The sequence below is a fragment of the Pteronotus mesoamericanus genome, unplaced genomic scaffold, assembly GCF_021234165.1.
Source record: "Pteronotus mesoamericanus isolate MK-2021 breed Mesoamerican mustached bat unplaced genomic scaffold, CSHL_Meso_final contig_65, whole genome shotgun sequence".
Lineage (NCBI taxonomy): Eukaryota > Metazoa > Chordata > Mammalia > Chiroptera > Mormoopidae > Pteronotus > Pteronotus mesoamericanus.
In genome coordinates, this window is record NW_026555228.1 from 862,217 (window position 1) to 874,634 (window position 12,418).

Consider the following 12,418-nt stretch of genomic DNA (forward strand, 5'->3'; position numbering starts at 1 on the left):
GAGAGCGGATCAGGAAACGCCTCGCTCTTCGAGCAGACAGGAGATTTCTTCGAGGTAGAACATTCTCCGGTGAGGACAGGGACCTAGACACAGGATACAGGCTACAGCTATGTTCACAGTGCACAGGAACTGCGGGGACACGGTCCGCGGTGATGTCCGCGCGGAGGCGCCCGAGATGTTCTCCGGGCGTGAGAGGAGCGCCGGCAGCTGCTGACGTGGAGGGTAATGTCCTAAGGGCTTGTCCGTGACCTGCTTTTCCCACGCGGGTCCCACACCGAATGCAATGGCTGCCTCCCCTCCGCGAGCAGCGGCTGCACGATCCCCAGGGAGGCGTGCCGCCGTCCGGAACATGTACAAACATACGTACACGCACACAGGCGTGCACTGAAGAACATACATACACAGATACACATGTCACACGCGCCAGTCCGGGTGTAGGAGGAAGGACACGCAGGCATCACTGCGTTCTGTGTAGGACAGGAATGTGTGCGCACCCGCGTCGGCGGTGTCCAGGCGTGCGCGTGTGTTCACGCCACACGGCCATGAGGCGGTTCCGCGAGGGGCAGCGCATCCTCTGCCCCAGCAGTGCGGCCTGTAGCGTTTGCGGGCAGGTGTGCCAGTGACAAGGCGGGCTGGCCGTGGGCCGGCGAGGCGGCCGCCGTGGCTTCCTCTGCGGCTTCCCGGGCGGGGCGGCGGGGGCGGGGCGGGGGCAGCCACAGGGCGGCCTCTCAGGCGTAGGGCGGCAGCCCGAACAGCTGGGGCTGGAAGTCCTGCAGGGAGCCCAGCACGGCGGTGGCCTTGGCCGTGAGGTCTTGCCGCAAGTTGGCATCGGGGACCATCACCACCTGCATCCCGGCTGCGAGGGCCGCCTCCACCCCGTTGGGAGCGTCTTCAAACACCAGGCACTGCAGGGGCGGGGAGAGAGAGAAGGTTGAGAGGGCCTGTGCACAGGCAGGCGCCGGGCCGGCCCTGAGGACCTCGCCGGGGGCAGCGGGGACTGTCAGAGCGGCCCCGGCGCTGCGGGGTGGGGGGTGGGGGGGGCAGGCCTTCCCGCTCACGGCTGCGGGGAGCAGGGCGCGCTGTTTCTTACACGGCTGTTTCTGTCGGCCCCAGCGGTCGCCAGCCCGTGGCCCCTGTCAGCGGCCGCCCCACGATGGGGCGGGTTTCTCGGTGTAAAACTTTGCTTTATTGGAATCACAAACATCTGTGCCATCAAGGATCGAACGTCTGGCGCGTGCGAGGAAATTGCAGGGCGCGGGGGGGACATGCGTTTCGGTGCCTCCCAAGCTCAAAGAGGCCGTGGCTGTGGGGGGCCGGCCTCACGCCACCGGGCTCTGCCCCGCCGGCGCCGCGTGTGCCTGCGTGTGCACCACCCCCTTCCCTGTACCGTGGGAACCCGCTCTGTACACGGAGAGCGACGCCCGCGCCCACGGCCACGTTCCCCACGGGGCGTCTGCGCACCTCACCCGCGGGGGCCCCCGAGGCCGCATCTGGGGGCCCCACCACGATGCTGGTCACGTCCGGACTGGGTCAGAGCGAGAGACCCGCAGCGCGGCCCCCGGCGGGCGGCACGCCCGCGCGCTGTCCCCTCCGCCCCACGCAAAGGGGCCCCGGGAAGGCGTCCCTGCATCCCGGAACCCGCCCCCCGCACAGCGACCGTGGCGGCGGCCGCCTTCCCGGTTGTTTCCAGCTGAGCTGTGCGGGGCGCCCTCCCCACACAGGGGTCCTGCGGGCGCCGCAACTCCCGGGCTGCGGCAGGGGTCCCTCGCAGGGGCCCTCCGCTCTTCTCCCAGCCCACGGCCCCTTGCCTTTCAGCCCAGGACCGCGCTCCCTCCGTCGGGTCTGGGCGCGGGAGCAGCTGCGGGTCGGGAGGGGCTCGGGCGGCGGCTGCAGGTGCCGTCCGAACCGGCAGCTCTGCGCCTCTGGTGCTTGCGGTCAGCGGGAGGACAGACACACAGCGCTCCTCTCTCTCTCTCTCTCTCTCTCACACACACACACACACGTAGACGCACGTGTGCACACACACGCAGGCTCTCCTGGCGGCCACGTCTGTAGCAGCTCCAAGGACGTCCCCCCTGGCTCCCCGCTCCTGTGCGCCCATTGGAGCAAAGATGTCCTTCGCTGGTCGCTCCCAGCGCCCAGGCAGGACCGCGATGAGCAGCACAGGCCGGGCTGGACGTGGCTTGTCAGGGAGCCACGGCCACCAGAGAGCACGTGGTGCCCACCCGCGGGACGTGGGGGGCCAGGGGGATCGGCCCGCACCGGACCCAACGCAACAGAGGAGCCGCACAGCGTCCGAGCCCTGGGACAGGGCCTGGCCCAGCCCCCGCGTCACAGGCGTGGGACCTGAGCCAGGAGAGGCTCAGAGGTCAAATCAAGGTCCCCTGGGCAGGCAGGGGAGACCACGGAGGAGCAGAGCCCGGCCCCCAGAATTCAATACCCTTCCCCTCTACCGAGCTGGAGGCTGAGCTATATCTGCATTCTGTCTCCAGGAGAACAGATGAGCTTCATTAAACCATAGCCGGAGGGGCTGAGTTTAGAAAGAGCCACGTCGCACTCCCGGGGAGGGGAAGCCCGGCAGGGGCACGCCGCCGGAGGGGCCGCGCCGCCTTCTCCGCAGACGGCGGACGCTGTGCGGGGCCTGCGCCCACGGAGCTGTCCAGCAGGCGCTCAGCCGAGCCCCCCGGAGGGGCAGGGCGGCCGCACTTCCCTGCCCTTCAGGACCACGTGACTGAGGGCTCCCGTGAAGGGGAAGCTGCCGCCCTCGTGGGGGGAGTGGAGCGACGTGGACGGGAGCGGGGAGAGCTTTCCCGAAGACGCGAGAGGCAGCCGGGAGATGGCGCGCTGCAGGCCGAGGCCAGGCGAGGCCGGAGCTCCCGCCGGGGCGCGCGCCCGACATGCTGCCTTGGGAGCTCCTCCGGAGCGTGTCCCCGACGGGGGTTCCCGCGCCCGGGCACCCCGTCACTCTCCCTCCAGGCACGGTCCTGCGGGGCCCGCCCTGCTCCAAGGGAACCTCCCACGCACTGGCGCAGGTCACCCCACAGAGGACGTGGGGGAGCGGCCACACAGCTGGGGGCTCTGTTCAGGGACGGTCCCTCTTCAGTCCTCACCACCAGCTCCCTCCAGGGCCTGCTCCTTCCAACGGGTGCCGTGCAGACCAAGCTGGCGCCGCACGTGGTCACGGGTTCCACGTCGTACACAACGCTCCCAAGGGGACCCCGTTGGCCTTGCTCGGGGAAGCACACCCCTAGGGGCTCAGGAAGCCACTTCAGCCCCCTTCCCGGCGTGGATGTGCTTGCACGGGGGCTCCCTGGGGGCCCCCCCCACAGCGGGCGCACAGCTGCCCACCAGGGAGAAAGGCCTCTGCGGCCCAAAGCGAAGCATCAGCGACCACGGTCCCCGGAGCCGCTCCAACTGAGGTTTCTCCCTACACCACTGTTGGTGACAGATTTTTATCCTGCGCGTTAATCTTGTAACCTCACGCACAGTGTTCACAAGGCAAGACATCAAAACTTTGAGAAGGTCTTAAAGTACCATCCACTGAGTTTGGATCAACAGCTTTGTGGTCAAAGGGTGAGTCTGCGTCCGTTCTCTGTCGGTGAAATTACCTATAAACGAGTACCACCATATTGGGATACGGAACGTGTACACGCTTTATTATACGTTTACTGAAATGATAAGCCTTTATGTAAAGTCCAAGAAGGAAAGAGTATATATGTTTTCTGTTATGAATTAGCATTTTTGTTTATATGGTTCATCTGTCCATCCAACGATCCATCCTCCCATCCACTCACCCTTGCACCCACCCATCCCCGCATCCGCCTCCCTCCATCCGTCCACCCACCCACGGATCCGTTTCCATCTCTGCATCTCCCTCCCTCTGTCTCCCCCACGCACCACCCACCCACCCACCTGTAGGTAAAGCAGACCCCCCAGGCTGTGCTTGGGTCCCGGACACAGCCGTGCCCGACTTCGAGCGCAGTGTCTCCGCCCATGGCAGAGCTACTGGCTTACTCAGTTACTATTCGTACGAAAATCAAAGTATAAATCCGGCACGGAGTAAATCCTTTAGAGTTCCAAGTTGGTATGTGCACGGACGATACCACGAAAGGGACTCCTCTTCCTTCGGGGAAGAAAGCCTGGAAGCAATTTAGAAACGGGCCATAAGCTCCCTGGGAAACGCTATCGCTTCCGTCAGGAGAAGTCAATGGTGAGGCACACTTACTATCCCTTTTTAGGTGCAGGCGCGTAAAGTACGTGCTGAGCAAAGGACCGCAAGAGAGCTGCAACACCTTTCTCTAATTTTCATTCTGAATAATGCAGATCCTGTGGCCCTCCCCCCGACTTGTCAGGAACCACTGAAAAGTCCAGCAACCCTCTCGGAAGCACCTGAACGGTTCAAAAACCCCCGTGTTCGCAGTTGGTCGGTGGCCCCCAGAACCCGCGCTTTCTTTCCCTACGGCGTCTCTGCAGTCAAGGACGCGTGCAAAATCACCTGGTCTTCCTCCTCGGTCCGTGGCGCCAGCGGCGACCTTGGGCCCCATCCGGTCCCCGAGCAAAGGGGTCCAATAGCCGCATCAGCGGCGTCATGCTCAGCGCCTGCCTGACGGATGTGCCTACACAGGGGGTGTGGGCCAAGGGGCGGGCTCAGGGGTGTCCCCCCAAAACTGCCTTCACGGCTAAGCCCGCCGTGACCGTCCGTGGACACGGGGTGCTCCGAAAGACTTGAAGGTTGAAGAGTGGCCCTCTGCCAATGGGACGAGTGCTCCTACACGACAAGGAAGAGCGACCGGGCTCCCTCGTCCTCCCACCGAGCACGCAGCAAAGGCCAGCTCAGGACAAAGACGCCAGGATGCCAGCTCTCCCCAGAGAGGGGCCCCACCAGGCTGGACCGGGGACCCCGGAAACACACGGGCACCAACAGAAACGTCTGCTGTCTGCGCCCCTCTGCCAGCGACCTTGGGTGAGAACGGCGCGGGCGGACCGCTCCGGCATGTGCCACGGCCAGGTGCCCTGCGCGGCTGTCAGCACCTTCCCAGCCGGGGACGAACGAGCCCCCAGGCGGGCCGCGCTTTGCCAGGCAAACGCGCCGCGGGCCCCGGGGGCAGGAGGCGCGTTCGGTCCTGCGCTGTGGACGCCTGTTATTCCGGCCCGGCGACCTCGTTACCGCGATGAGAGGATTGTTCTGAAGTGGAGACATGTGAGAATTCACAGCTGCAGGGCGAGGCATTTTTCTCGGCTCCCTCTGACCTTCCCGGCAACGAAGCCTCCCCAAGAACTCCGCTGCCCTAGGCCCCTCGCGGGGGCTTTCCGGGGCAGCAGTGGGGTGATCGCAGAGGGGCGGGGAGACGGGGGGACAGGTCAAGGCGGGGTAAGTGGCGATGGAGGAGCCTGGACTTGGGGTGCCGAACGGGCAGTACAGCGGCCAGGAGATATGCTGTGCGTCTGAATTATTTTGCTAACCAGCGCCGGCCCGGTACGTTCAATGGAAGGGGGGGGGGAGAGATTGTGCAGGGTGCATGGTGGACACGCCACGTGCTGAGCAGTCAGCGCAGAGGACCCTGTCTGTGCCTGAAGGACAGCTGTGCGCATTACGAGGAAGACCTTCTACCGCTAGAATTCACCCGCGAAAATGCACTTGCTCACCGTCTGTGTTGTTTTTTTTTTTTTACTCTTTAGGAGTATAGAAGCTTTACGGGCAAAACTTTCTTAAGAACGACACAACAAAGTGGTTTTTAAAAAATCCTGAAACTCATCCCTTACGATTAACCAGAAAATTAAAATAGGTGAAGTAGGGATCGCTGCGTTTTTAAAGGTTGATTACTGGTTTCTCTGGAACCGATACCGACGTCAGGAAGTGCATCAATAACGTGCTGCCCCGCATTTCACAACAGCGCGGCACGTCCCGGTGGCTGGGAAGTCCCGTGGCAGGGGGTGCACAGCGGGGTTCCCGGCGGCCCCCAGGCCACCCGCCGCCCGCCCCCGGCCCGCCCCCAGCCTGTGGCAGGACCCGGGAGCCTCGCGGACACCTGCCCACGCATAGCGTCCGCGGGCGGGCAGCGCGGCCACGCCGGCCTCGGCTGCCCGGGCCTGCGGCCAGGGGTCCCCCCCTGCAAGGCGCCCGGGAAGCTGCACAGGAAGCCTTCCACGGGTGCTCTGCAGCAGGGCGACGGCGCAGGGACATCGGAAGGTGGCGTTGCTTTCACCTACTTTTACACAAAAGGATGCCACGGAAACACCACGTCAGACGCCCTCCACGGAAGCGTCCGTGTTTCACGCCGGCCCTCCGGCGCCGCCTGCCGCTGGAACGCTAAGCAGCAGGGGGCGGTTTCCGCTCCGCTCCTGCCTGGGTGTCCCTGCCTTCCTGTTCCTGCCACACTGCAGGCCCCTGATGTGCAGACCCCGCGGCAAAGCCGCCGAGTCCCCGCCAGGACGTCCCCTCAGCGCACGAAACGCCCTTGAACCCGGGAGGCACGGAGGCCTGCGCTGCGTCCAAGAGAAAAACGCAGCAGGTGCCAAAACCGCCTGGGACGCGCACAGGCCTCTGGGCCAGGCCGCCACGGGGGAGGTGGGGCGGGGGGAGACCCACCCAGCGGGCCATGAGCGAGCCTCCCCGACAGGGAGCCCGTGGCGGCCTTCCCTGGACATCGCCACACGGGCGCCCCACGACAGGGCCCCCCAAAGCCGGACCATACGTGCGGGAGAAACAGGACAAGGCCGCATCTGGGCGAGACTGACGCACCCACAAACAAACGGGGACTCGTCACCGGGGCGATGCCAGCACGCGCGCACAGCGGCGGGACTCTCCAAGTGCCCGCCCGCTCGCTTCTCCGACCCCAGGGGACTGGCCGGCGGGCCGTGAAAACGCACGGCGTCTGCGTTTGCGGGCCGCTGGGCGGGGCCTCGGGCCCCTGCAGGTGCGCTCCGGCGCCGGGCTCGCGCCCTGGGCCTCCCGCAGCGCCGGCGTGGGCTCCCCACCCACGGGCAGGCCTGGAGAGCCCAGCCTGCGCCAGCGGGCTGCCCGCCGCCGGGAAGGAAAGGCCAGGTCCCCTCCCTGCCCTGCCTCGGCGGCAGGCGGGGCTCCGAGGGAGGCGGAGTTTGTCTCGGCCGTCCCTGTGCTCCGGGCGCTCTCGCGGAGCGCGGGGGCGGCTGCACGGTCGGAGCAGCTCGGGGACCGGCGCGCAGCGTGACAACGGCACTTTCCCGGTGGACAGACGGACACAGGCCGGCACCAAGCGCGGAAAAGGGCTCTGCTGGCGGCGGCGGCGGGGGGCAGGGGCGGGCTGCCCCCCGAGGTGCAGCAAACGCCTTGGCGAGGGGGAAGTTCTTGGGAAAAGGCCCCGTTTCCATGTGAGCCGTGGTCGGGTGCCCCGCCTGCCCACACGCCAATGTCCTCGCAAGGGCGCGGACGCCGGGCCTGCCGGGACCTGCCCCGCCGCCGCCCGCAGGCTCCGGGGCTCCCGTGGCTGGGCCAGCGGGGGCCCTGCCCCAGGGGGCCGCCCCTTGCGGTAACACTGCCGTCTGTGCACAGGCTTCCCCGCGACCCCTGGCAGCCCTCCTAACGCTACCCCCAGGGACGTGCCGCCCTCGTGACCGCAGCGTCCCTTCCGGCTGGGAAAGGACACCCATGCGCAGGCTCAGTCTTCCCCGCTGAGCCCTGGGACCGGCTCCCGGAAGCCCGGACCCCCGGCGCGGCCTTGGCGGTCGGGAAGAAGCCGAGCCGAGACCACCCGCGTCCATGGTCGCGCCGCCTGCAGGTCTGCGTTCACAGACCACGGGGCTGTGCACCCGGCACAGAACGCCCGCGTCAGGCCGTGTTCGGTCAACACCGAACGGTCTCGGACAGGTGCCGGCACCCCAGGAGGCTCGGGCCATCCCTGTCCTGGTGACTCGGGGCACCGTGCTCCCCGACACCGGAGGGGAGGTCAGCACGCAGCTCGCACACGGGTCTGCTGGCACCCGCACAGCCCCGGCTCCCCGGGAGCCCCGAGCGCCACGTGCCTGACGGCCACCGGGACAGCGCCACCCCCCCCCCCCCCCGCCCCGCCGCCCCGGCCCCACGCACCTTGTCCGCAGCCGCAGGAGGGGAAAACCGCTTCGCGCAGGCCAGAAATATGTCTGGGTCCGGCTTGCCCTTCCTCACTTCGGGATCGTCCCCCAGAACGATGTGATCGAACAAGCCGAAGAAGTCCTGGTGGCGGCTGGTCTTCATCTCGAAGGACACGGCTCCCGAGCTGGTGGCCACCGCCATGGGCACGCGGTGCTGACGCAGATGGCGGACCAGCCGCTCCGCCCCTGGGGGGAGGGGAGACGCCTCGGTGAGGCGGGGGCACGGCCTCGGCCAGGACCGATCTGCCCACACGCACCCTGTCTGCCTTAGAGGGGCCGTGGGCCCAAAACCAAGGACCTCACGGCAGCCGCTCGGGCCTCAGCGTCACCCAGAGGAGCCGCCGCGACGCCCTTGCAGGGGGCCGATGCTAGCTTGGCCTCCGCTGGGGAAAGGTGGGTGCCGGGATTGGGGGGGAGCGGGGGGCGGGGGCCCACAGCGGGTCTTGGGGGCCAGCGGTGTTTCTGCGCAGAGAACATGCTTCTGGTCTCTCCCAGAAAACACTCTGCCGCTAGGCCAAGGTGGGTGGGCCACGGTCCCCCCCGCCCCCCTCTCCCGCCCCCGGCTGCAGGGCAGCCAGAAGCACAAACAGGCATCCACATCGACGCGTCCAAAAACTGGGCTGAGCACTGAGAAAAGGTCTCCGTCGGCGGAGGCCATCCGGGGGAGAGGGCTTTGAAGGTCACTGACGTTACATGTGTAGAATAAACGCAAAGTTCTGACTAAATAAATGCCAGGTGTTTGGGGTCCCCCTCCCGGAAAAAAAAACAGGATTAAAAACTAACTGTGATTCACTCTCACACAATTTTAAATCCGAAAGCACTGCTATAACCGCACGTTTTTTTCTTCCTCCTCACCAGGAATTCTAAAGGCTAAGTATTCACCTTTCTTCCTGGAAGCATCTTAAACTCAGTCGTAGTCCATTTCTAAGCATGTTTGGGCCCTGCCACCTAGCACACGCTTGACCTTGCGGTTTTAGCAAGAGACACGGGGCGGTTCTGACCGATCTTCGGTTTGCAAGCCCCGCGGGAGCAAAGTCCGCTTTCCTTTCCACGCCCAGCAGGCGAGGAGAGGCAAAGGGCCTGCGAACAGACACATTAAATAAACGTGAACTCGGCCTTCCAGTTTTTTCGTTTTTCGCACTGGGGCTTGTCTGGAGAGCCGTAGCTCCCTGTTTACCATCCGCGTGTTCGCGACTCAGTGGCCGCGGCCCCACGACGACCGTCGCTGATTCTGAAAAGGCGGCGGCCAAGGCCTGTCTTCACGTCCACTTCCGAAGCAAGTCTGTCGCGCGTGGGATAGTTCTAGAACGTGGACACGAACCCAATTCCCGCGTTCTGGGACCCCAGGCCTCACCGAAAAGAACGAGAATTGTTTTAAGACGCCCCGCCCAACGCAGGACGGGTGCGGAGCAGGCGACGGCAGTGGGACCCTCCGGAGAGGCTGCGGGGCTGCGCAGGGAGAGCGGCCTGCGGCAGCCGAGCGACCGGCACACGCGTGGCCCGAGGCGGGGGTGGGGGGGGGGCGGGGGGAGGGCGGGATCGGGGTTCAGGGGGGAGGGGCGCACCTGGCATGAGCGCCGCCGTGGGGAACAGCTGCTTGAGCCGCGCCTGGCTCTCCTCCACCAGCGCCTCCTTGTCCATGGGCAGCCGCAGCACGTCGATGATGATCTGCGCCGCCTCCAGGGCCTTCTTGCCCATCACCAGGGACTTCACGTCCCAGCTGTACTGCTTCCCGTAGCGGCCACAGATTTCCTGGAACACCACGGAGTAGAGCCGTTCGGTGTCTGCGGAAACAGAGGCGGGACGGAGGCGAAGAGCGGTTGCGGCGCGTGCCACGGCCCCAGGGAGTCCCTAGCGGCTGCGCAAGTGGACACACCGCGCAGTGCCAAGCAGACGGCAGCGCCCACGGGCACCGGGGGCGGCCCCCCCCGCGGTGAGGGCCGGGGCCAGCGCCCCCAGAAGCAGCCCGGCAGGCGCGCCCCGCGGTGGGCGCTGCCCTGAGGAGGCGTGCGAACGCACTCGTCTAGGCAGCCCGCGTGGGGACACCACATCTGCTGCGTGTCTCCCTGACTCTCCCACGACCACCGCTTCTGACACCAGAGGAGGGGCTCCCCCCCGCCAGCAGCAGGGGCGCTGCCTACAACGAACGCGGTCCTGCCCCTATGGACCCGGGGGGAGCAGGGAGTCCCCGGGGGGCGGGCTCGGCCCCCGCACGGCTGCCCGCCCGGCCCCGCCCCAGCGGCAACACCGGTGCACGGCGAGCCGCGCGGGCGACCCTGGGGGCGCTAACGCCACCAAGGCACCTAGCACCGCCACTGGGGCGCCACGCAGTCAGCAGCCCTGCACGTGTGCATGTTCCTGTCTCCCTGATGCACATTTAGACAGAGCGTATACACACCGCCCACAGGCCAGCGTGGCCGACAACGGCCCTGGGAGCAGGACCAGGGCGACGGCGACAGGCGGAGGAGGACGGAACGGCCAGAGCCCCCCCGCCGCGCGCGGTGGTCACCTGCGCCGGCGTCGCCGGCGTCGCGTCCTCCCGCGCAGCCCCGCCCAGGACAGAAAGCCCCGCGCGTGTCGAGGAGCAGCGCAGGCACTGGGACAAGCCCCCTCCGGGCAACCGCCCGGGCGGCCGTCGTGGCCCCGCGGGAAACGCCGACGCACAGGCTCGCCGAGGGCGGCAGCCCCCACGCCGCGCGGAGGGCTCTGAGCACCGGCGCTCACTGCGGCCCCAGGGCCGTCCGTCGGCGGCCGAGGCCACCTCGGGGGTGCCGTTCTCGGCTGCGTGTGCGCAGTGCACGCGATGACGGTTGCTGAAAGGAGCCGCGCGCCTTCCATAGCTTGGACCCGTTCTCCCCCGCAAGGAGACAGAAAAGCCCAGTCACAGTGCGTAACCGTGTCCTTCTCCGCTGGAGACACGGCTGCGGAAGCCCAGCACACAGGGGGCGGGGCGGGGGGGAGGGGCTCCGACAGGAAGAACCCGCCGGTGCCGAGCAGGGGGGACACGCCCGCCGGGTCCCCAGGCAGGCGCACCGGCGTGGAAAGGGACCCGAGGCTGCCGGCGCGTGAGGCGGTCCCGTGACCCTCCGAGAGGGCGGGGCGCGGGCCCTGCTGTCGTGAGCAGCCGGAGCGTTCAAGGTCAAGGTCATGAACGTGTTGCCAAGGCGTGGCCGCGCCGGGAGGAAGGCTGCCTGGTGGCCTCCACGTGGTTTCCTCTCGGGCTGAGTGTAAAAAAAGAAATCTCCGGAATTCACGGACTAGAGTGTCGCCCGGTCCTCATGCCTGAACAGGCTTCCTCAACACTCACGCTCTACCCGCCCGCCCCGGCCTGGTACAGGGACCTAACATGACGTCCCCCGTTGCATAATGGAGACACTTCTGGAAACGCGTCCAAGTTGTCACTTGGCAGCCAAACCTGGACGGGTTAATATTTATGGCACCTGGCCTGCGCGCATACCCACTTCCCTCTCAGGAGCACGGATGGCTTTGGTGGCGGAGGCTGCCCCAGGGCCCCCCACCCCAAACACTGTGTACAGCTCAGAATATACCTGTCCCCGCGCGCGCGTCTTGAAAATAATTGAAAGGTATAAATAGAACCGGCTCCACGGGATTTGGGCAACGGATTCTGAACCCACTGTGACTTTGGCTTACACCTCACTTATCTTGCACACCCTGCACAGGGCAATTTAATGCTTTTTCTCAAAAGTGAATATGCCTTGAAGATCCTCTTTTCTCCTTTCCAATTACCGGGGGGTGGAGGGGGTCCTCCTCAAGCCAGTGTTTTCTGATACAGGGAGGTGGGTGCCTTCGCGGGGCGAACGCCAGGCGGGTTCCCCCCGGGGGGGCCGACCCCCAGCTCAAGCTGGCGGACAAGCTGCAGCAGGCGGCACGCGCCCTCTCCCCCAGGAACCCAGCAGCCTCCGTCCACGTGGTGAAAACGACCTCTTTTCAATCGGCAATGGCTTCGCTTTAAAAAAATAAAACGGACCAACCCTCAGCTCACAGCCCGCTTCGTGGCGAGTGCTGGTAGGGTACCTTTTCTCAGCTGCTTTGATTGTGCGCAGGTAACGGATAATGAGGGAATCCTTTTTTTTTTTTTTTAATTCTCTGAGGTTGATCCCCTCCGATGTCCTGCTGGAGTTCAGCCACGGGTCCTCCGACGGAGCTCCCGGGGCGGGAAGGCCCATTCCCGGCTGCGCCCGGCTCTCCCATCTCCCGCTGGGGCGGGGCCGGCTTCTGAGCGTCATCCAGCATCGCCCCCCCCGCCACGCCCACCACGGGATTCCGGACAGTACGTGTGGACCCCGGT

The 12,418-nt window shown here is 66.2% G+C and overlaps 1 protein-coding gene across 1 annotated transcript in view; it reads right to left on the reverse strand.

Annotated features, from left to right (window-relative positions):
• Positions 1–692: 692 nt before the first annotated feature.
• The window catches only part of PUDP (pseudouridine 5'-phosphatase), a 29,376-nt gene continuing 17,650 nt past the window's right edge, over positions 693–12,418 (reverse strand). Inside the window, exons 2-4 of the mRNA XM_054581030.1 lie at positions 9,675–9,893; positions 8,066–8,295; positions 693–905 (exon numbers count right to left, since the gene is read on the reverse strand). Of these exons, the coding sequence (XP_054437005.1) occupies positions 729–905; positions 8,066–8,295; positions 9,675–9,893 (626 nt within the window). The 3' untranslated portion in view covers positions 693–728. The remainder of the gene's footprint in view (positions 906–8,065; positions 8,296–9,674; positions 9,894–12,418) is intronic.